General features: G+C 28.6%; 2 protein-coding genes across 9 annotated transcripts in view; both read left to right on the top strand.

The window, feature by feature from the left end:
• LOC105145546 (octopamine receptor beta-3R) overlaps positions 1-18638 on the top strand; it is a 73311-nt gene extending 54673 nt beyond the window's left edge. For 2 of the 3 annotated variants that reach the window (XM_087405425.1, XM_087405423.1), the window contains exon 4: positions 3115-11881. In XM_087405425.1, the coding sequence (XP_087261551.1) occupies positions 3115-3167 (53 nt within the window). In that variant the 3' untranslated portion in view covers positions 3168-11881. Of the gene's footprint in view, positions 1-3114; positions 11882-17384 lie in introns of those variants that run through there. The other variant, XM_087405426.1, reaches the window with a different exon arrangement.
• Positions 12030-26515, top strand: part of LOC105145547 (octopamine receptor beta-1R) — a 42109-nt gene continuing 27623 nt past the window's right edge. For 2 of the 6 annotated variants that reach the window (XM_011055175.2, XM_011055177.2), the window contains exons 1-3: positions 12030-12879; positions 18955-19932; positions 22580-22886. In XM_011055175.2, the coding sequence (XP_011053477.1) occupies positions 19327-19932; positions 22580-22886 (913 nt within the window). In that variant the 5' untranslated portion in view covers positions 12030-12879; positions 18955-19326. Of the gene's footprint in view, positions 12880-18951; positions 19933-22579; positions 22887-26515 lie in introns of all 6 variants that reach the window. The other 4 variants (XM_087405422.1, XM_011055176.2, XM_087405420.1 and 1 more) reach the window with 4 other exon arrangements.

Here is a 26515-nt window from a genome sequence, read left to right as displayed (position 1 = left end):
AAACAAGCGCGTTCTTTACTCATATTTTATTATATATTTAGGAACTAGATTTATATAAAATTATGTTCAATAAATTTAAAATTTAAAAACGCATACTTCCTCCATTTTTCGCTAACCTTCGGTGGGCAGTCGGTCATAAAAAATAGGAAAAACAATTAATATAAATAATATGATAATTAATATACATAAATAGAAATAAATAATTTATTTTTTCTCCTGCTTTCTCATATTTATTAATTAAATGAATATTATGCGATCTATACTAATTTGAGAAACCTTGCTCTATGTATTTAAAAAGATATAATTTGTACTTACGACTAGCAGGCATAAAAAGTATAAAAATCTTCATTCTTTTACTTTTCTAATTATAACATGTATAGATGTTACGTGAAACTTTTTCTATGCGGTGTATTGAGAATATTTCGATATATCGACTATATATTTCAGATCAAGAATACACTTACTATAAAATAATTGTCAAGGGCGTTTACACAAGTATTTACTGCGCATTTCATACACGATATATTACACACGAATATATATATTACGCATATAACTGTCAAACACGTTGCACATAAAAAATAAAATAAAACCATACATAACATATTAATACATCTTTATCACATTAATAAAATATATGAAATATAAAATTAATAAAATATATGAAATATAATATAATAATATAATAAATGTAAAATGCGCTATAAAAAAATAAGAGAATATACAATATATTCTGACTTCCAAAAATAAGCAATTTTCAAGAGAGCATAACTTTGTCAAAAATAATCGTAATGAGATGATTCAAAAAAAATTTTAAAACTTTCTAAAATTTTAAAACTTTCTAAAATTTTAAAATTTTATAACTAAAAAAATCAGTTAAATTGTTACCTAAAATACCGATCCGAAAAGTAGAGACTTCAAGCTTTAAAATTTTTGAATCACCTCAATATTTTTGACGAAATTATATTATCTTGAAAATCGTTTAGTTTTGAAGATCAATTAGATAATTCTTTAACTTTTTGATGTGTAATATTATAAATTATATAAATGTAAAATATAATATAATCAATAAATATAAGTATAATCGATAAAATATAAAAATACGCAAAATGTTACTATGGTTTTATATTATGTATGCAATATAGTCGCGTATGTTCAATGTGTTTATACGTAATATGACTGTGTATGCACTTTGTAGATCGTTTGATAAGTCTGGTAAATCTTTATGAGATAGGTGCTTCAATCCATTGGATAACATGACATCTGGAAAGTACTACTCTTCAAATCCTTCCTTCAGATCAAATTTTAACCAGAATTGACATGTTATTCACATTCAGTAGTCGTTTAAAGCGAGCAAGAAATTTCAACAGTTGCCCCGTACAAAAATGGAAAAAAAATGAATTCCATGCAAACGCATTTACAGAATTGCGCTTCGAATTGATCCCTCATTCTCTATTCTTCAGATTTAGAATAGAAAAAATCGTCAAAGTTCAATTCTGTAATTTTGCACGAAATTCGTTTTTCTTTTATTTTTTATTTTTCTTTGTGGCAACTGCTAAATTTCTCGCTCGTTTTAAGTGACTACCGAACGTGGACAACACATCAATTTTAAAATTTAGCCTGAAAGAGTTTAAAGACTGGTACTTTTTAAGTGTTACATTATCAAATGGAATGTAATATCATATCATAAAGATGTTCCAGATTTATCAAACCATCCACGTATATACGAAATATAGTATACAATATGTGTGCAATAAGCATATTATTTGTATATAAATCTTTATTGTTTTTACTTTATTTTACTTATTTACATTTGACATTAAAAGTATTGAAATATTATCCATATAAAAATTTTTCACTGTTTTTAGATCTCATATGGACCGTTTTTAACTCGTTTTTAACCCGTGTTCTTGCCTTTTTCTTGGACTCACAAGCACTCGCGGTATATCGCGAGGAATAATAACGAGTATAAACGAGTATGCGTATGAGTATTTTTGAGGAAATTGTTTTCAATACTCGTTTTTCCGCAGATGAACGAGGAACGTATACGCGAGTATGATAATGAATTTTTGAGTGAATTATCCGTTTTCAATACTCGTTTTTCTATTGAAAGTATTTTTGAGTAGATTGTCCGTTTTCAATGTCCGTTTTTCAGCTAAGTAAGAACACGTTAATGCGTCCCTCTTTTAATAATCATTTATTTATCGCGTTTATTAATTATCACATCAATTTTACATTAAACGATTAAAAAGTATTTTATTTTAATATTTATATATATAATAATTTTTAAATATTTCATACAATATCTAATAAATTGACATGGAATTCAAATAATAAGATAATTCTGATATTTATATACGCTGTGCGCCAAGATTTACGCCACAAAAATGTGCCTGCGGTGCGCACGCTGGTTGTACAGTCATATGAGACTTACAGGTTAACGTTGATTCCGAATGATGAAATTTTATTAGAGAAGTGGCAATGATACTCGGTGATTTACCATTGTCTTCCGAGAGGAGCTATGAGCAAAAAAATTTTTCGGTTTTCTGGGATCGAATTCGGGATCTCTGGCATAGTAGTCTCGTGCGCTGCCTACTATGCCACGCTCGCAGTGGAACCTACATAGCATTTATTAGTTTAGCAGAAACGCCGTTATCTCATATTAAGCGTCTATCTCATAATATAGGGGGCTTTCCTCTAAGAATATTTTTCATAATTAAAAAGTTTTTAAATGTTGTGTGCTTGCTTCTTTCACATACAAATTTCTTTTATATATATTACTTAGTTTTAGAGAATACTTAGTTTTTCATAAAACATCTTTAAATATATGAATGATAGAAGTATGCAAACACAATAATATGCATCGGATTGTTTTTATTTTAAAATCAAATGTATTTTATAACATTCTGATACCCTTTGGAAAGTGTTAATTGTACATTGGATATGAATTTATGTCCAAAAGAAACAGATTATATTGTATAAAAAATTACATTAAAATTGTATTATACTGTTCTTTTTATAATGATAGTTTCATAACTTTTATCTTGTTTTGTATTTTAAATTTGCCTTTATTTAATAGTATTCTTAAATCAGCTATATATTGTGTTTTTATAGAACATCTTATAAAAAGCTGCATCTTCGATTTCAGCCTCAATCCATGTCAGTGAGTGATCCTAAACTTACGACAATCACCGCGATAAACAAAAATTTCGAAACTTTTATTGCTGTATTTTAATTTTACATTACACTTTTACTGTTTTATAATACTTTGCAATGAGCTGATTATCTCCAAGAAATATGTAGCTTAGATAAGGAATTGTACATTAAAAATTAGATATATTTTTGTTATTTATACTTATATGACTTTCAATATTTTATATTGATACATGAGTTATCCTTGAAATAATGTAGATTATCAGTTGTGCATAAAACGTCGATTTTTAATTGAATCTCTTACGTGTTTTAAGATTGGATCTATATGTTATATAGAAATAAGCACTATCTGTATATTACTTAACTTTTAATATTATCTATACACTTATACAAAAATAAATATATCAATAAATTACAGTGATGATAACCTAACGTTTGTAAACTATTAAAATAGGATTCTTGCACTGATAATTACTCTTGTAGTTCAAAATAAACGAAGCGAGAGAAACAGTCAGTAATCTTCTACAGTGGCTTATATTTTTCATCTCGTTTTAAATTTGTTTAGCAGCATTCTTAAATCGGCTTTATACTTTTACATCAGGATATATATACGTATATATATATATATATATATATATTGTATATAGAGCTTTTTTATTAAAAAAAATTCTTTATAAAAATCAGAATTTAAAATAAAATCTAATATTTGAGAAAAGATTATAAATAGTTATATGTACATAAATTTATATATATATATATATATATATATGGAGGGAACATGTTTTATATATATACTCTCCGTGTAGAATGACCCATTTTAATAAACGTATTTGCATTTCTCTGAAATTATAGAAGACATCGAAATTTTGTTTTTACAATAGTATATGTAATTATGAGGCTACGTGATATCGAACGCATTCTGATTAAAAGATTCTGAATGAAGACGTCAAATGAGAGTCAACTTCACTTTTTAAATGGTTATATAGTTTTTGATATACCTATATTTGTAGCCCTGTTTATTACGGACTCAATGCGTATAATTCAATGTTATTGAAGATCAAATGACCAAATTGTGAAATTACAATATTATTACCATCATGTATATTCAAACTGCCGTACAATATCCTTAGCTACAAATGCAGAAGAAAATAATATATAATTTCTAAATCACGATACATTCGATAATGTTATTAGCGAAATATTTTAATAGTCGCTCGAATTCACATTTTCAAGTCATCGAAATTATTCGATTCTTCATCATATACGATATCTCTAAGGTCTTAGAGAAAAAAAAATTCTAACAGCGTTAAATTTGGGAATCTAGTTGGCCAAGTAATAAGGAATCTTCTTCTACACACAATCTAACCTTTTAGAAACATTTTTTTTTTCAAGATATTCCGAACTCTGCAAACTCTGCATAATCTGCAAGCGTCCCATTTTGCTGAAACAACAGTTCTTACCGAGTTATAAGATCGACGTTCTCTTTGAAAGTTCTGGCAATTTTTTTTTCAGAAACTGATTGTAAATCAAAGATCTGTCTGTAAGAGTACTATTGAAAAAATAAGAATCAATCATGTACCCGTAACACTGCACTAAACATTCATCGACCATGGCCTACATGGTGTGATACAGTACAATATCAATGAGAGTTTTTTTGTTGGTCCAATAATATGGACAATAAGAATCTTACTGGATCGGATTTGAAAACTCAACAATAGAAGTAATGGCCATAACGGTCAAAATCAAGATCCCTAATGCTTAAATAATTCAATTTGAATTACTATATATACCTATTACATATATACATGCATATATACCATATTTATAATCATTCGAACTATGCGCTGAATTGGTTTTTCGAACTTATAAACGCAATTAAACTACTGTAGTAATATCACAAATTAAATTAACAAATTATTTTTAATAATTTGATGCTCAATCATCCTATTAGAAAGATGTTAATATACTGAAAAACTATATACACAGATTCAGATTGAATTATTTAAGCATTCGGGATCTAGCTTCAACTATTATGCCCATTACTTCTATTTCTAATGATATGAATTATATCAATTCATATGAACTATATTAATAAAGGTTTTATTAGAAACAAATACAAGAAAAAGTCTTGTCATCCCTCCGCATTTAGCATTGAGTTCAGTTATAAAAGTAGTCTGTTTTCCAAATCGTTTGGTATTAATGCCTGTAATAAATTAATGTTGGAATAAAGTTGGAAATTAAATCTTCTTAATATTCATCAAATAATTGATCGCGAAATATCATAAACAGTACTAATTATGTACGGACACATACTGTGGACTCTACAGCAACAACACCTAAAACTACGAACTCACAATCAATAATTCCAATTAATCTCGGTCGTGTACGAGTCCTGCAAATTCGATTTTGTCGAAGTTTCATTATGCAATTCCAAATTGCTGTGTCATTTGGATGGCGTCTGTAAACTTCCGGTTGCAACACAAACATACGCCCCTGAAATTTCCGTGACATTCATTTAAAATTAACGACATACCCATACTATTTCATTTTATATATGTATATAAAGAAAAGATTTCTTTACATTTTTTTAAAAATAAATTTATGCATTAAAATAATCTAATCAAATAAATGTTTAAATTAAGAATGTGATTGTTTGCATTAAAACTAAATTTTTTTTAAACAAAATATGTTTTATTTAAAATTAAATTTGTTTCAATGAAACAAATGTAAATAGAATTCTTGAGTCCAAACAAATTTTTTTCTCTGTGTAATTTGTCATTATAAGAATTAAAATATTCATATACATATTGATTGAGTAAAAAATAGAATTATATGTTGATAATATTATTATATTTACAATATCGTTTAATTACATTTAATTATTCGCAGATATAGATATAATTAATTATTATAACATTATTATTAATTATTATAACGCACAGAGATATGGAAATACAATTTATACTTTCTTAATTTTTACCTATCTTCTTAATAATCTTTTAGCAACTTGTTTGTTTATGTGATATATAATGATAAGGAAATAACTCTCTAAACAGAAATATATTAAATAATAGGTTTTTTTTAGTTTGGAATAATACAGTATTTTATGAAGTGGAACAAAAATTCGTAGCATTGCAAATTTCAAAATTTATATAATTGTAATTTCGTTAAAAATAAAGAAAATTTCAATTTAAAAAAAGTTTTAAAGTTTAAAATCTCTATTTTCAAAAGGTCATTATGTTTTGTAAGTTTCTGTGAGTTTCATTTTTACATTCAGAAAACTACAAGCTGGACAAAATGGGAAATTTTTTTTTATTTTGTGGGCTTATTACATGTACAAAAACCTATAAACTTGCTATTAAAACTGTAAGCTTGTTACTCTTTTAAAAAACTTTCCATTCCCTAAATAAAAGGAATAATTAACTTTGATTGCTCATAACTCCATTAAAATTTATTATATCACAATTAAAAAACAAATTTTGAAAGCTGAAACTTTATTCTACCAAAAGGTTTGATTGCCAAATTAAAAAAAAAATGTGTAAACATAATGCAAATAAAGTAGCACTATAAATTTGCTCTAACAATAAATTAACATACAATAAAATCACATAAATTGATATCGAACTTACGAAACGAAATGTAGGTTCAGCTTTAGCTTCTGATAAAGCTTCAGTTATATACGGCTTTAACTACAGTTTCTCTGGTTACAGCTTCTCCTACTAGAACGGCTGCAGCTTCTTTCGTTGGAGCTTTAGCTGCAGCTTCGGCTGCAGCTTCGGCTGCAGCTTCGGCTGCAGCTTCCGCTGCAGCTTCGGTTTCGTTTTGGCTAAGAGACTAAGTTGAACAGCGTAGTTTTAGATCTATGATGATTATATCGCGATAAACACCAGTTTTGGAATTTTTATTGTTGTAACTTCGCATTACACTTCCATTGCTTTCTATCCTGTGACTAGCTGATTATTATAGGAAATAGTTTAGATAAAAATTTATAACAGACAGTTGTAAAAAATATATTTTATTATTTATAAAGTTATAACTTTTGATCATTTATATCATTATATAAATTACGAAATAATATGGATTATCAGTTGCTCATAAAGTTCCGATTGGTATAGAAATGGTATTATAAAATAGTGATTTTCCTTTTTCAATACATTCCATAATATTTAAAAAAAATTAGCGATTATATCATTCAATAGAGCAAAGTTTCAGCTTTAAAAATCTATATTTTTTATTGACTATATGTCGATTTTTAACGGAGTTTTATGAGCAATCAAAGATCAGATTGCTCCTTTTTACTTTATCAACGAGTATAGGAACCAAACATCGTACGAACATTATGAAAAACCGATTTTGTAGGGAAAATTTCAAGTTTTCACAATAGTCAAAAATTTTCTCAATTTTTTAGGGGACACGTGACAGACTTACAAAGTGAGAAGAAAATTTTGTTTAGCTAGTTTTCTATTATATGTAAAAAATTACCAAACTCACATAAACTCAAAAAATATAGTAAGTTTTTGAAAGTAAAGTTTTCAAGTTTTAAAAAATTCTTTTTTAAATTTAAATATTGTTCATTTTTTAATGAAGTTAAACGGCTGCTCTTAATAATAATAAAGAATATTTTATTTGCATCAAATTAATAAAATTAAAAGTTACAATATATTTAATAAAATAAAATCTATCATCTATATACAAAAAAAATTATAAAATTCATAGAATTTATAAGTAATTAATTACATATGATAATACATATCATAATATGATATTAATCATTATATAATTTTAGACAGTTGTATAATTTTATTTATCATAATCAAAACAAATAGGGGGGCACAAGATGATTTTACGCATACTATTTGAATAATAAATATGAGAAAGTTTACAATATTAGTTACATATTTATAGTTACATATTTATAACTTAATGTATTTGTAATTATGTTGTATTTATTTATTCGTATTCTATTAATACAATTGGTTACATTTTTTGAAAGATTACTGTTTTTTTCTTCTTTAATTATTAGTTATAGTATCATAAATGAATGATTACTTCGCATATTAATTGAAGGACCATTAAAAGAAGAAAAAAGAGACATCAAAATACAAATATTTTTTCTCGAGAAAATGCAAACATTTTATACAGAAATTAAATAAATCGTATAAACAATTAATATCAGGTACTGTTACAATTATGGTTTCAGTGGCTGTAAGGATTAACTTCGATTTAAGAATGAGATCACATTAACGTTCCACTAAAACTCAATCGTGAATAGAAAGTAAATTAGAATATAAGTGGTAATTAGTTCGCAAATGAGTTAATACTAGTTTTAATTATTGTCTAGTTTTATATTATCTATTCGAAATCGTGACAAGTAAACATTGCAACTTGTTGTAAATTTGTACTGTACTGTTGATAACACATATTTTATGTTCATGAAAAATTATGACGTTATCTCATTACAAATCATTGTCAATTAAAAAAACTACATATTTTGTAAGCTTGATAGGAAATTGCTGAAAGTAAATTTAATATATATACTTTTATTATTCAATCTATGATTTCAGATAATATAGAATGATATAGAACAAATCAAGTAATACAAATATCTAAATGGAATTTAAATTTTCAAAAACAAAATCAGACATAAAAAATTTTATCCTAAGACAGATAAAAAGATTCATCGGACAAAAGGTAAAATCAATTTCCGTGATATGGAATACGGACATGGCACGTGTCACCACCAGTTTAGGACCCTACTGTGAAAAATGGACAGTATTGGAAAAACGACAGTATTCTAACTGGACAGTCTCATGCATACAATCGGAGAACAGATAACGAATGTAAATTACGACGCCATGTGTCTAAGTCAGCTTGCAACTCACATATCTTCAGAGAAATCATTCAAGAGATTACTTTTTTAAAATAATTTAATCTATTTATCACTAGGTCTATTCTTAAATATCTTAAAAATTAAACTGTATAAATATATAACTTTTCTTTCCTACATTAATATGTATGTCCATTATTTTTAAATTATTTATATTTTCAGTATTAATTATGAACGTATTGTTAATTATCATTTTTATTTATTATTCAGTTTTAATTTTTGTTTTTATTTTCATTTCTTTTGAAATTTTATTTTAATTTTAAAAAATTTAATTTAGTTTTTTTATCTATATTCTTAGACATTGGATGTTGAAAATCCAAAAGATAAGAAAAACACGATAACGTTCAATTAAACTTTGCGGAGTAAAAAGATCGTTTCAAATTTCAACGAGAAATATTAAGAAATAGTTTGTTCTCTAAATATATCTAATCTCTAAGATCCCAAACTCAAAAAGAAGGATTTGAGGGATTTTCATATACATAATATACGAGCATAAATACTTGTCACGAATAACACTTATAACATATAATTTCCCGTAAAAGTCTTTTGCAGTCACTCGACGTGCGTAGTTTGAGAAGTTCGAGAAAACTTCTCGCCCTCTACGGTCTTCGGAATTAGATTGGAACTTCTTACTTACTACGCAGATGTAAGATCTTTACAGAGGGTAAAAAGTTAGAACGAAGTGACACCGTCGGTGTAATCTTCGTTCTCGCCGCGATCAAAGACTTTTTCAAAATTTACTTACAACTTATTTAAATAAATTATAATTATAATTTCAAATTTTATCAATTTATTAAAATTAAATTTGTATGTTAAACGTCTTATTAAATTCGAACGAAATCTTGAGGCGAGGGAACCTTGAAGAGGCACACGAAACTGGCTCACTCGTCGTTGCGTGCGGTCGCTCCTGCTTTTCGCGTGATCACCGCCTTTCGAGCAGCGCGCGCCCTCGAGGAGGAAGCGATACCCTCGAAGAAGTGATTTCGAGAAAACGAGAGCGTGTAGTTACAGCAAAATCGCGCGCGAATGCGAAGGGAAACACGTGCGCGGCCTCGGTGCTTTCGCGCGAAGGCCGCTCGTCGTTATTACATACGTGCCCCACGAATCGATCGATCTCACGATACGAACTCGAATACTATATGTAAAGAAGGATTTTGCCTCTCTCTTTCTCTTTTTTCATTGATCTTTTTCTTTGTTTTACAATTTTTATCTTATGTTATAATTATATACATTATTGGAAAAAATGTATCAAATTTAACATAAATCGCATGTCTCAAACGGTTCATATAAATTTTTGAGTTAATTTAAATGTATGTTAGAAGGTTACACAAACATTACATATAAGAGAATAAATACAAAAAAAAGAAATTGGCGCAGTTTGTAAACAAAATGTGGAAGCATATTTTTTTCAATAAAATTAACATTTATGATATGTTAAATTAACTTACATTTTATTCAATTATCTTAAAATTTACGTTTTAAAATTTAACATTTTATTTTTATGTTATTTGTTCACTTACTTATAAATTGTCATTTTGATACAAAGAAATGTTGAATATATTAATTCACAAAATCTTTAAATAGTATATAATCACATTATGTTAAATTAACACTCGAATATGTTAAAAAATTCAACACAAGTTAATAAAATCCATTATTAAGAACGTGAATGTACCGTTTTCAACACAAATACACAATTCTTTTTACTGTGTATAATATGTGATTATCAATTAATTTTTTCTTTATTAATTCTATATGTATATTATTATATAACATACAAAATATAAATACGTTAATAATTGTTAATTATCATTTGTATAATAACATTTATGCTCGTATGTATAGCATAATATATAACAGTCTTTCCATTTTATATTGCCACAGCCTTACAATTTCTTTTTCACGCAATCGATTCAGTAAGTTATATATACATATATTGATGGAAAGAAACGTTTTAGTAGAATATTTTATATATTTCTTTATATCCTCGTATATTTCTGGATTTACAGATAGATGTATGTGATGTAAACTTTTGTTCTCAACTTCTTCACGGTACATGCGTTGATATGAGAGTTGCGAAATATGGCATCGATTGAGCCGGAATTGTTAGCGAGCGTGTGCAGTTATTGAGATAAATTAGTATAATATGCTGCTAAGGTTGCAGTAATAAAACGTCATTTCTTTTCTCGAGATCAAGGTTTCCTCAATCGTCATGCTTCTGCGCGTTCTATACAAGTAATTTACTGAAAGTTTTTAACTTTTTATGATAAGTTTTTTATATGATACTTTCTCTCTTCTTTTATAAAGAACTTAACTTTATTATGGTCCATTATTATCTCAAACTGCATTTATATGTGCAAAGTGACTGACTGCTACCATTCGTGGTAAAAATAAGATTCACGAGCTATAAATTTCTTACCAGACCGCCCGTTTTCTATATTGTAATTAGCATGAGTGCACCCTTCTCATATTCTCATGTTATGTCGTATATGCAAATATTTGTACGGTACAAGACAATGCATTTCTATACATATCTGAGCTCGAGAACCCGGATATGCGACCTTATATCATCCAAACAATAGAATTGTCCGCAGAAATCGTTAACAAATGTGAAACAATGCATCCATTCGTTTTATTTGCGTTTCCCTACATGACGCATTTCTTTTCTATATTTAAAATATTAATAAAATTTAATAATAACTTAAATAGATCTTAATAAATTTTACAAATTTAAATAATAATTTTAAAAAATTAAATATTCTTATAATTTTTAATGTACATATCTTTGAATAGAGTTGCTCCGTAAACAGTCTCTCTATTTTTTCGAAAAAAAAGAAGAAATTAATGCTTTAAAAAAAGTAGTCAAAAAAGTATTTTAAAATATCAGTGTACTTATATGCAATGTGTATACGTAATAAAGAACGTATTTAATGTATGCATAAAGTTAATTACAACAAATGAAATATTATTATTAAACTCAGTTTATATTATATTACGCCATACTTTTTCGTTTTCATGTTAAATTACTTACATAACTACGAGTGCTAGAGTCAAAGGTCAAACTGACGTTTCTATAGTTTTATCTTAAAAATAGAAATTTTGTTACATTTTGTGCGTCAAATCGATGTTGTATCAAATTTCTCACATATCTCATAGTTTTATTTCGCACATACATCTCATTTTTCTTTACCTTATCTGAATAAATATGAATGCTTTGAATCAAAGGTAAAGTTATCGATGTTTCACATTTGTATCCCTTTCCCCACGTTGGAATACACAACGTAGGGCGGTATTATGCGAGAAAGGAAAAGAGAGGTGAAGAGAGAGAGAGAGAGAGAGAGAGAGAGAGAGAGAGAGAGAGAGAGAGAGAGAGAGAGAGAGAGAGAGAGAGAGAGAGAGAGAGAGAACGAGAGTTCGAGGGGGAGAAACGCGGCGCCGTGGCGAACGTCGCGACGCTCAGTCTACCGGCGTCGTCCGAACATGTACGATCTGTCAAGGCGTTACTACTCGCCTTCTCTTGAAATCACCGCCACCGACGACGACGACGCCGACAACGGGGACGACAATGGTCTCGTCGCGACCTTGCCCGCGAAAGATCGATCCGACAGCATGTCGCGGATTAGAGCAAAACATCGATGTCGTAGGACCGGTTCTGCCAACATTTCACTCAGTGCAGTTTAAATCTTTAAAAGAGTGTTGATAAATCTATCGTTGTTTATGGAAGACTAAAAAAAAAATATTCAACTATTTTAACAAGCACTAAAATTGAAAACTCAATAACAATGTATAGTATTCACTATACGTAAAAGTATTCACTATACAATTCACTATTCAATAGTGTAGGTAGATAAAAATAATAAGTTTTAAATGGAGAAAAATTCAATCTTATTTTATTTACACTGTAATTATGTGTTGCAATTTATTTTCATATTAATTAGCATAAAACAATGTCATAAATTAATACAAAAGATAAATTAATACAATAAGACAAAAAGCCTTAGTCATTAAAATTTATTAATTTTATTTTTTTAACCATTTAAAAATCTGAATTATTAAAAATTTAATTAAGTTCCATTCATAATTAATATTTTAAGGGAATTTTTAAAGAGACCGGCTCGTTCCTTGCTAAATGCATGTATATGTACATATATCCTACTAAAGTATCGCAGCTATTATGATCAATAATAATAATAATAATAATAATAATAATATTCTTTTAATTGCAAGTAAATGGCGAATGATAGTAACAGAATTGATCTAGATCGCATCAAGACCGCGAGTGCAAAGATTGGCGTTTTCTTGTAAAGCGTTGAATGTGAAGAGTATCGTCCTTATAAAGATGATTTAATTAAATCATTTTTATGATTTCCTAATAATGACAAAAGTGAAAGAGTTTTGATTAATTGCTTCCTTTTTTGAAAAAATTCAGAATTGATTCGTCATATTGATAATGTTTATCGTGAACCATTCTCCTTTGCAGAGATAGTTAGAAACATGAAAGAGACGCGGCGTGAAAGCGCTTGCGCCTTTTGTGGCATCCTTGGATGCGGTTACATGCAGCCAGTGTCTAGACGCGCTTTTAATTTCTCCGCATCTTTGAAACAGATGGAGTGACGAATAAAATAGCAAGTGATGATCTATTGGTTTCTTCTCCATTCAAGGTTATCAATTCATCGATGGTCTTTTTGTCACAGTGAGATAATTTATATTCGGGATTTTTATCAGAATACTATAAATAAAGTGATTAACGTCCAAAACTTGTATGATAAACTATGACAGTTTTATGAAAAATTTAGTTTTTGCTACAGGCGATTAAATAAGCTTAATCCTTTGAGACTTTTTAAAATGTATTTTAACACTTTGATTGGCATCTGATTAGTATATATATTAGTAATGACATTACGAATTTTAACTTTATGCGTTAATTTTTTTCATAGAAATTAATTTTTATTTTATTGATTATTATTATCAATATTACTTGTTTAATAATTTGATAATAAATTTTTGTATTCTATAATCATAAAAAGTTTTATGTTTCTTGTGTAACTGAAATGATAATAAAATTGTGTTTTTTATACTTTTTACATTGTTCAAAAGTATCTTCACATATAAATTTTCTTTTTCTGTCTTTTATCTCTGTGCAGTTCTAAAAATGCGCTTTAGGTAATTCGAGAGCGAACTCTTCGATTTTGCATGCGTAAAACGCGATGGCATTCAATCGTCATTCCTATTTACGTTTAGACGAATTGGCACTCAAATGACAGCTTCGCATTTCAGTATTACTGATGTACAGACTCTCAGTGTCATTTAATCTGCTTGTAAACCGGAAACTACATAGGCATTCTCATTATTCACTCCCCAAAGATTAATTCTGTTCTGTGAATTCTGACATTTTCTCAACAAATACGCAGTTTTTTTATGTCTTAAAAATTTATCAAGTATACTGGATTTATAATATTTAAATGAAGCAAAGATTCCTTTCTCTTTTTCAATTTAAATATTGTAAAGTTAGAAACGCACATATGAAAATAATAAATTCCTTAAAATAACAAATAAAAATTATATATCGCTTAATATTAATCATAAAAGAAACAAAATTCTATAAAAATAGCTATATGAGTTATATACCATGTGAAATGCCATTTATAAAAATAAAATTAATTGGGAATCTAATAACGGATAATTAATAACACAGAGTTGTCAGAATTGTTCATAACTATATTTTCGAGTTCTGTTATGCGCGCGCGCGAATTTAATTTATGTTAAAATTACGTAATCTGACATTTTACAACATCATCCTTCACAGAAATAATTTATTGAGTAAGAAACATTCACGCTTCGATCGAATCGATGACATACGTCGATATTTTTTAAATTTTAATTTCTAGAGAGAAAAGGGATTCATTGACACATATTGACGTGCAAAGCGTGAATGTATCTGTCGATCTTTCAAAACTTTATTTGCCTTTACGTTCTCTTGGATACTAGACGTGGAGGACAAAGGAATTAATTCGCCAATCGAAAGGTTAACTCAAAGCCATATATCGAACAGATCAAGTAGAAAATATCGCAAGAAAATTATGACAATTGTGATGATTAAAAATAAAGAATGGCAAAATAATATTTAAAAAATAAAAAGATAATATTTTTTATTAAAAATAAAATAAAATTGTTATTTCTAAAAAGACAAAATTAGAAATCTTGAATATTTAATTAACAAAAATAAAATAATAATGTCAAATATTCAATAAATAAAGCAAATAAAAAAAATCTAAATGTTATTCTTATTAATTTTATATGTATAAATTCTGCAGTAATTAATTTTTAGGGAGTATATATGTATAATAAACTAATTTAATAATATATTAATTAATGAAGTTATAATAACAAATACATTAATAAATTTTTATAAATCTTTGAAATGAAGTAAATTTTATTTACAAGATAATTTCATTTCGCGAATTCAATGATTTATTCCAGAATATGCATGATAACTAAATTATCGTCAAATCTTTCGTTCCATTATTAACGATGAAAGCGATACTGACACCTCACTATGTATGATACACACTTTCACACACAGAGAGTAATTGCTAATAAGCTAGAGGTAAAGCCTCTATGAATATTGCAGTATGTAAATCCAGGCCTCTCTTGAACTTGTTCTACTATCAACATCTCCTTACCCTGACCCCTTCTTCGGTTACCTTACTGTCCGCGTTTCACTACGTTCGGAAACGTTACCTTGGTGTCTTCTTGTATCATCTCATTCTTGTTTAACATTGAGTGAACAACAAGGATAAAACGATACATGGAAGCACTTAGGTAATGTTCTCGAACATAGCTCAGAGGAAGTCAAACATTCGTACACAGGCTACGATTATTAATATTTAACGCTTAATAAGGAACTCTCTCTCTCTCTCTCTCTCTCTCTCTCTCTCTTTCTCTCGCGAGTTGCGAAACTTGATATCGTTTCTTGTCAAGGAAACCCAATTTGTCTATCAACTTAAGAAAACTACAATTTTAAAGGCTCGCATAAAATTTCATGACCCTTTCAATATTTCTATATGAAAGTCGTAAAAAGCAGATATATAAAAATTTTTAAATAATAAATTTCTTATATAAAAAATATTCATACATATATATTTATATAGTACTGTTGGCAATTCTCTTAGATTATATATATATAAATGAGAAGCATACTTCTAAAATGCAAAATATCAATCAATAATATTTTTCCAAAATATCATTTTTTAAATTAGATATATTATAGTGTTCAGTCAAAAGCAGTATTTTAAAAAGCAGTATTCTACGATGCTCTGAAAGCATTTTTTCACTATCAATTTATATGCTGAAAAAAAATCTAGACATTCGAAATGTATTATGTCCTTTAAGAAACAAATAAAATACATTTGTTTAACATTATTAGAAATAGTTTAATAATTTTGTTGAACATTTTACATTTTACTAAAAATTTGGCAAATTGTTACTTTCTGTAAGGCGCATTTCCTCGTGGTTTTCTTTCTTGTTTTCTGAAAATTATAAATTTCGGACAAATTGTGAAAGTCTGCTCTCCAAATATTCTTATTTTTAAAATTCTGAAACGTTTATCTTTTATTTTAAAAATCATTGTTATATAAAATTATAAAATTAAACCATGTGCGTCACATTCAGAGTTATGAATGTAGAATAAGAGGCAAATATTTTTTCGCAATTTTCAAATTAAATTCTCGTCATGAGTTTTATACGAGCTCAAAAATTTTATAAGCTTGCGTAATGAAAAAGCTGTATACATAAGATGCATCTTGAAAAAACCCATGTCAAAATAGATTACGTATATCTATATTCCTACTTTATATTCGAAATTTTAACCACTTTCAATATAAGTGAACTACATCTATTATACACATTCATATGTACCGTTATTAAAATTTCAGAAAGTATCGTCGTGACGTAAATATCTTTACTAACAGAAACGAGATGTAAATTTGCCTCCGTGCTGTTTGCAAAATTAATATGAAATACTACTTTTTATTCCCCCCCCCCCTCCCCCTCGAGGTAATATATTAATCTTCGCGGGTCAAATATATAAAAAATAACAAAGCTTATTTTCAAGGAAATAACGTTATTATCTACTGATATTAAACTAGCGGGATTATCTACTAATTATAATAGAAAAAAATTAAATATGCACATATAAAAATAACGAAAGAAAAGAATTATATAGCGTCTTATTATTTATTTCTTTCTAATTTCTTTAGTTTGTTTATTTTATATTAAAATAGGTAGATATTATTATATGTATGTACTTTATTAATAATAAATATTACATTATTATTTATATTAGGAGAGATTTAGTTTCGCCATGCATCACCAAGATATGGTCGCGACTACGATCATGTGATTACGATAAATCGAGCTTCCAAAATTGCAGCAATTATCCGGCGAATCTCCTGCAGTTTCGCTCGAGTTGTCTTTCCGATACCGGAGAGGAAGTTTCGCGCAAGGAAAGTTGCGCTGATAGGTCGATGTCTGCGCCAACTTCGCTATAAATGTTAATGAACTGTCGACAGTTGGAAAGTGTCGCCTTCCAATTTTGAGCGAAATTTTGATAGATTACCTAATAGAGATTAGATTACCTAAGCCGTAGTGCATTGATTTTGAGGCAAAGTTAAATTGTTACACAATGACATCGCGCGCGCGCGCGTGTCTTTATAACAGAATGAAATTCAAAAGAATATATCTAAATTTTTTCCTTGCAAGTTTTAATATATTATATATTTCTCATAGCATATTTTAAATATTAATTAAGGAAAAGGATTCTTATTGTAATTAAAGTAATAATAGTGTATCAAATATCAATTCAGATTCAATTCAGATCAGTGAAAAATATTTTAGAAATACATAGCTAAAAGAATATATTAAATATAATTAGGGATATTAAAGAACATATCAAAATTTATATTAAATATTAAATACTAATTAATTAATTGAATATAAAAAATTAAATATTAATTATAGATTAAAATAAAAACTATTCTAAAAATAAATTAGAATAATAATTTATTTTAATTGAATTAGATTCAAGCATCTGGACAAAAGCAGGATTAATGAAAAAATCTATCGTAATAATTTGTAAATATGTCAGAAATGGAATTAAATGTTATATTCATGTCTTTTGAACTGTCAATACTTGATTCGTCAATCCACCGCTAAAGGAGTTGGAAGACCCTAAATTATACACGTATGTAATCATATGAATATAAAACGTAGCGGTTCCAAGAAAACGAAGGAGAAATCGTTGATGGGATGTTTTCGAGGCTTGTCGTTAATAACACAGTCAGACGTATTTACAGATACTTGCGATTACACAAGTATACATAAAAGCCAGTACGATTGTAATTTTGATGTTCGCCATTACGATCGGTAACTGGCGTATGAAAGAAAAGGAAAGTTTCTGTTTAAAAAACCATTATATCCGTGTCTACGCTGAGTTTATTGCAGTATTTCTTAATTGTAACATTGCTATAAAGTAGACCGGCATTTTTATAATTATCATACATATGAAAAAAATAATTAAAAATAAAAATAATTAAACAGACATTAGATATTTTCTATTTAATCTCATGAATATAATTTAATGTTTTATTTATATGCATTCATTTTAATTAAATTACCTAGTATTCCAAGCATGTTTATGACATTGTTTACTTATGCAAATATTTCTCCATTAATTAATCTAATTAAATTGTAATTTTATTTAATTATTTTATTTAGTCATTTCAAAGCACAATCTTTTTTCTCTTTATGATAATTTTTATGACTTATATTCTAATATAAATGTATTATTTTAAACTGATATTTTCTTAAAAAAAGAGAATTGGTTTATTTTTAACTAATTAATTCTTTAAAAGCAGATTGTCTATTATAAAACAAATAATAAACGATCAAATTACAAAGTACAAAGACTTTCACGAACAATGTAAGAAAGAGATTTGTTTTAAACTAAATGCGAAATTAATACCGCTATTTAAGATGAGAGTAAAACACTATTAGTATGGAAAGTGATTGTAATAAATGGAGAATCTGGACTGCAGTGGACAGATACATTTGGATCGAAAAAATGATAAAAGTGATATTTTTGTATGCAATATAAAGATTTAATTCGTCTCAGAGATGGAATATTTAAATCGCTTATCTTAGCGCTATGATCCAGAAATGATTATAAAAATCGACAAACCTGTCGATGGATTTTCATAGATAAATATTTAATATGATATTGGTCTGGGATGGAAGTCAGCGAGCCTCCGGATGAGGAGGTCTACCGCCGAATACTCAAGATCAACTTTTCTTCGAGCCTTGAGGGTGTTCCCCTTTTTCGAAACAATCTGAGCATTATTGATGAATCAAGAAATATTGCTCTAATCGCCCTTAAGGGCATCATAATGATCAGCATCATCGTCACGGCATTGTTAGGCAATGCTTTGGTAATCGCCAGCGTCAGAAGACATCGGAAGTTGCGGGTGCCCACCAATCGCTATGTAGTTTCCTTAGCAATGGCGGATCTTTTAGTGGCGATGTGCGCAATGACGTTTAATGCTTCCGTCGAGCTTTCCGGTGGTAAATGGCTCCTAGGAAGTATCATGTGCGACGTGTGGAATTCGATGGATGTTTATTTCAGTACCGCCAGTATCCTCCATCTTTGTTGTATCAGCGTCGATAGGTATTACGCAATAGTCAGACCGCTGGAGTATCCAGCCATTATGAGAACTGTAACAGTTACTGCCATGCTGAGTAGTGCTTGGACTTTGCCAGCCCTGATTAGCTTTATACCTATCTTCATGGGCTGGTACACCACGCAGCAACACCTGGACTTCCGTCGGAAAAATCCGCAGGTAGATTGCTTTGATTAAAAAATTTATGGATTTAAAAATTTAAGAACTCTCAGGAGAACAAGAGCAAAAATTTACGAATTAAAAAATTATTCTTTAAGAACGCAGAAATTGTCTGAAATTTTAGAAATATATCTTTAATATGCTTCTTAAATCTCAAATATAAGTGTATTTATTTCATGATGAAATCTTTTCTTTGCTAATCTAATACACTACTACTACACTACAAGTTATCGCTTTATAATTACTTGTACAATCCATCAATTTCATTTCGATATCGTATTTCTAATTGTTTCTTTTTTTACATTGGTTGCTCCATCAATTCATTTTTCAAATTAATCTAGGCACTAGTAAAATTATTCTTCTATTAATTTTTTTTTAGAATTCATAAATATGTATATTTAGTACTTTATTTTAATAAGACCTTCAGTAAAAGACAAGACGACGAAAGAACTTGTTTTCAAATTCATATTTAAAAGATTGCATATTACAAAATTTTTTGTAAGAATAAAGATTGTATATACATATGCTATACTAAAAGGTTTATGAGAAAATTTCTCATGGATTTAACATAATTCGAAAATATAAATTTTAATTTATATTAGGTACTTCTTTTACTAAAAATGACGCAAACATCACTTTTGTGTTCATCACCTCGAAACATAAAATTAACAAAATACTAATAAAATATTTTGATATCATCCAATTTCCAAGTAAATCAATTGTTTCTATTTAAGAACTCCGAAACGTTTGGTTCTCTGCTTAACTCTCATAAAGTATATCAAATAACGATTCTTCATTTCAATATCTCTATAACTCTTATTGTCTTCCTATATCATGTTATTACTTTATTTGTCATTTTTCCGATCGCATTGTCTATCGATTGCGCTCAATGTGACATTGTCTATTATATTTAGAAGACAGATAACCTAGATAAATCAATATTTCAAAAAAAAGTTAATCAATACTTCTCGAAAAATTCTTCACTATAAATATTCTGCTTTTGTTGTAATAATACACTTATGCAATATAAATATTTTCTTTTATATAGTTTTTTTATATAAAGAAAATGATTTTAAATAATTTATTAAGAGCAAAACATAATTTTTATGAAAAAATAATATTATAATAAACTTACAAAATAAATACTGTGAAATTATTGAATAATAAATAAAATTATTGGAGCAGCAAAATAGTAATAATATACGTATAATTTTTGTCAGAAAATGAAAAGATACGTTATCGCAGAAATATTTGTCTCGATGTGTAATTCATTGATATTTCGGTTATATGATTTTGTTATATTTAGCAGAGATACAAATTGTGATGTTATATATATATATGATATAATTTATATTTTTTACGTATATTTCAGTCTTGTGTGAGGTATTGATTTTTAATTGATGGAGTTCGCCGTCGGAAAACTCCCAGTGATAAGACTCATTTATCAACGCTTTTCTTAATCGTCACAATTACTTGCGACTTCTTTTCCTCGTAGTACTGATTCTGAATTTAATTGATCTTCAAAAATAGAATCCGGCTAATCACTGCAAATTTCTCAAATGATTGCTCTTATGTTCTTAATACTGTTGTTAATACTAATCACAATGATGGCGACATCAATTGAGTATCACCATTAATATTTTTCTTATAATAATTAATATTTTCTTAACAGCTATTAATGTAAGTGGCTTGCAACATCTCTTATCAACTTAAGATTTAGTGGGTTTTCAGAGATAGCATTAGATTAATTACAGTATTTATCTCTCTCTTTTCTCTTTAATTAGTGTATATTTTTAATGAATAACTCTTGTAATCTTGCTCGTTAGGAAAACTGTATTATTACTTCAGTTTGTATCAATCCCTTAATTACAGAGAAATTAATTTCACATCATAATTTGTATCTTGCTAATACCCCATCACTTTTCGAAGTAAATTAGATACAAAGGCCAATAATTATGTTTAAAATGCATATAGAACGGATGCTAGTTTCGTCTATAATTAATCGTGTAATTAGCGTAGATTACCTCGTATTAATTTGGCAAAAGGCAATTTATTAACGTTGACATTACAGTAATAAATCAGCTATGACACCATATTCTCTGATAATGAGAGAAGGAAAAGAAATTTGAGGATTTTAGAAAAGAAATCTGATGTGATGGAGGGAAATTAAAAGAGCATATTCCCTTAAATTTTGTTATAAATAACATCTTTGAATTTTTGATATTTTAATGGTTTATTTTAATAACTTTTTTAATATCACAGTTTTTTTACGATCCCTTAATTTTACTCAAAAATAACTATTATTAAAGTAGCTATTAAAGGAGTAATAAAATAACGGTTTATCCATTATTCTCATTCATTTAATTTTACATTCACGAATATATCGAACTTTCCAGTTTTTATTTTTTTACAAATTTTTAAAATCAATTTTCTTGTGGTCTATTTATCTATGCATATATTTATAAACTCGAATTGCAAATTCATGTAGAATTTTTTTAAATTCTTTATACTCCGAAATTATTTAGAAGTCTCATATACTTTTTGCAATACTCCGTTCTGAACGGGGTTTATAAGGGCAAGGAGAAATTTTCACGATAATCCTACAAGTTTTATGCAACTGAAAATGCTTCGACTTCTGCAATCTCAGATTTGCATGTTCGTGGTGAACCTCCCATATGCGGTGATCAGTTCCTGTGTGTCCTTTTGGATCCCGGGTGTCGTGATGATCGTCATGTACTGCAAAATTTACAAGGAGGCAGTCAGACAGAGAGCGGCCCTCAGTAGGGCATCTAGCAGCACGGTGTTGAACAACGTTCATGTACGTCGCTCCTCCGGCGGCTCCAGACATCATTCTAGGACGTCGCACCAGCTGCTGCTTCATCCGAGCGATGCCAGTGATTATGGAAGACCGCCCTCTTACAGAGCTTCAGCGGCGGAACTTAACATCGAAAATGGTGAGTGCGAGAACGGACCGGGCGAGTGTGAAAAAAAAGCGAAATAAAATAAAATAAAATAATATAAAAAGAAAAATAAAGCGAAAGATAAAAAAATACAATAAAATAATTTTTAAAAAATGCTAAACAATGTTGAAGAAAATCTTTGGGGGAGGGGACGTCAAATTTTGTCATCAAGTGTACGAAAAGTATTGGAGCGAGAATGGTGTTTCTCAATTATCGACGAAATTGAGCGGTGGCGAATTCAATTGCGTTTCCCTTCCATCAGTCGTCTCTCGTCAAAAGACCTTAATGCATGTTCCAGCCGACGTGCACAAAGCGAAGATTATTACTTTCGCCCGCGGCCACTTGCCTTTTTCTCGCTACGCTTGATACGTCGAAACCGTATAATCATCGATCCGAGGAGAAATTTCGCTCGAATTTCGTAGCAAATGACATGCAGTGCAAAAATGCACGACAGAATGTTCATTATGTCGGTCGTTTTAACGACACAAAGAACCTCGCAAAGAACATTAATAAAATTCTCCCGATATGTGAATTACACTTTTTCAGTGCACTCGGTAATAAATACAAGTCGTATCATTTATCATTTTTCGTATCATTTTTCATGTATTTAAAGAACAGTTTTAAAGGTTAAGTTCAATAGTGAAAATTATCCATCGCATCTAAATTTTTAATGTTCATTTTCCTTCCTTTTTTAATGTTTATACTTAAAGGAAAAATCTAAAACTAAAGAATTAAAAAATTATCGTTCTTGAAATTTTTCGTAATATTTGAAACGTTATAAAAAGTATTTAAAAAATAAAACGTTCTAATGTTTTCATCTGAATAATTCATTTTTAGCTTTAATAAAAGACATTTTCCTGAATACTTGTACTGTTAAAAATTAAGGTTACAAAAAAATAATGTTAGAATGCCTTTATATTGAAATTTATAATGAATAGAATAATTGAGCAACAAGAAATTCGTTTTTGAATTAAATTAACGATTAAAAGCATCGTTTCACATAACAAAAATAAATTTAACAATAACATACAAAAGATATTCTCGAACATATAAAAATCGGGAAACATTTTCTTTTAAAAATATTAATATTTTTAACCGTAAATAGCCAAAAATTTCAATAAGCAATTCTACGATTATTATGATCTGATTTTGAAATACAAATATCTATAAAAATTGTACATCATATAAAATGCAGTATACAGTATTCATTGTCAGTGTCTTCTCCAAAACAAGAGAGAATTGGTTTTCAATCACAGATTCTTCGACAAATTCCATAACTTTCATTTTTTCGTTTGGGGATTGTTTTATTTCTACATTTTCTTATGTATTTTTATTCATGAAAACCGAAAATTATCATAATAATGCCTACACTCAAGGAAAAATTGGAACAAAAAATAAAATTTTTATTTACATCATTATGAAATTGTTACCAATTATGTTTCAATCATTTAAAAACTAACTAATACAGAGTTGCATCAAAAACTCTGAATTAATTTTTAATTGAAGCATAATTATCGTTCGATTTCGTAATGATATTAAATAATAATCTTATTAACTTTAGTTCACACACAATGTACCAATTTTTCTTTGAGTGTCATTATAATTATGATAATTTTTGGTTTTCATGAAGAAAAATATACATAAGAAAATATAAAAATAAAACGATTCCCGAACGATCGTGAAAAAATTGTGTCCTTTTGTCTCACAAATATAATACATTCCACACAAAATAATGTATTGATTGAAACTGTCATTATGGTATAAATGTTGAACGATAAATGGCATCCATCGCATTAGAAAGCAATTATATCTACAAACGCGTTTAGCGTTGACGCAAATTAAATATCTATATTATTATCATATACGCATTACAATACTGTTTCGATATTGTGACTGATGCGATTTGCAATGACGACCGTGGAGTTTTAGTTGAAATGTACGTCGCGACGGATTTTGCGGATATTATTTTCCCTGCTTCGAGAGAGTGGCAACGGTTCTGCAAAAGGAAGATAAAAATTCCTGTGCACTTCCCGTAGCGCTTTATCTGATGCCGTAGAAAAAAAGTGTATGAGAATTCTCGTCCCTGTAGATTTTTTGCAAATACATTGCGCGTTTCGCACGCCCACCAAACGAGAATTGCGGTGAATTGCTTTCAATAAAAATGTGTTTTTTGTTAGACATGGAGAGACGAATCGATCGGTTTCGCATTCGCTTTCATATCACGATGTTACATCTCTAGCAATTTTCTCGTATCTTCAATGACAGTGTATTTAAAAGCTCGCGACGATTTTTCCCTCTCTTCCTTCTCTCTCTCTCTCTCTCTCTCTCTCTCTCTCTTCCTCTCTTTTTCTAGCTCACTTAGTTGGCATCCCATCACTTTGTACATGAAAATAACGTCAGGAAGTCATGTTTCTAATTTTGACACGTAATCCGTGGAGTAGCATAGTCTCTGCTCGCCTCTGCGAGCCAAGTAAACACGTCTAGTAATAGATCACATAATCTAGTAATAGATCATCTAGTAATGCATCATGCATTATATTCTACAAGGTGAGGGTGTTGATAATGTCGTATAATGTGTAGAATAATTGCGTATAACATATATCCTTCGTGTTTGCGTGTGTAATAGATCTGATTATGAATAACAAATAAAATTATTCAATAATATATGATACAATTCCACCTAGCATACCAAATAATACTAAATGATAATAACGTCAGCGTATCAAATTCACTACTCTTCCGTACTAACTAATGTAATAATTCGCGAATACGAAATTATTTATGCAAATAATAATTTATAATAAAAATAATAATCACACAAATAAAAATTTATGAAAATATATATTTATGTTTTCTACTGATTTTTATTAAAATCATTTTTAAATGCGGTTATTTGCCGATATTAACTTAAATAAATTTTACTAGGTATTTAATAGCTTTTTTTAATTCTTTAAATAGGATGTAAAATATAAATGGAGTGTGAGTGGAAAATTGCAACCATAATTGTCGACATTTCTACGCATCTTTCATGTTGCTCGTTTTTAAATAAAAACATTCGTTATTTCTAATGAAAACTTTTGAAAGCGGTTTTTTTTTATTAAAAAACGAATAAACATAAAGGCTTAAATATCAGCATACAAACAGATCAAAATACATTGCAATATCGAGAGAGAAATATTTCAAAATATATTGTACGATTTTACCGCGGGATTTTCAACAACCCTTTTCCTTTTTTTCCTCTCTCTCTTTCTCTCTCTCTCTCTCTCTCTCTCTCTCTCTCTCTCTCTCTCGCGTTGTAGAAACTTTGTGCTCGTGTATAAAAGCATGGTCAAAATTGACGTTCTTTGAAAAATTCATAAAATATCTAACAAAAACATTTGACACCTGTGGCAACCGTGATCAATACTTTGTGTTTCATCTCGCTGGAAGAATATTATTTCACAAGCAAAATACAGAAACGTATCAATTACTGGTTATGGTTGCAATAGCTTTTACGGAGGAATATTGTGGCCATACAACTGCCAGCTTACAGGCAATCTGGTTACGGCAAATTGCAATTAATTTATACGTAGATATAACGTGTGTACGCGTCGTGAATGCGAATCACGATCGACATTGTTCCA

The sequence above is a fragment of the Acromyrmex echinatior genome, chromosome 4 (assembly GCF_024713525.1).
Source record: "Acromyrmex echinatior isolate Ae372 chromosome 4, ASM2471352v2, whole genome shotgun sequence".
Lineage (NCBI taxonomy): Eukaryota > Metazoa > Arthropoda > Insecta > Hymenoptera > Formicidae > Acromyrmex > Acromyrmex echinatior.
This window is presented reverse-complemented; position numbering and strand designations above follow the sequence as displayed.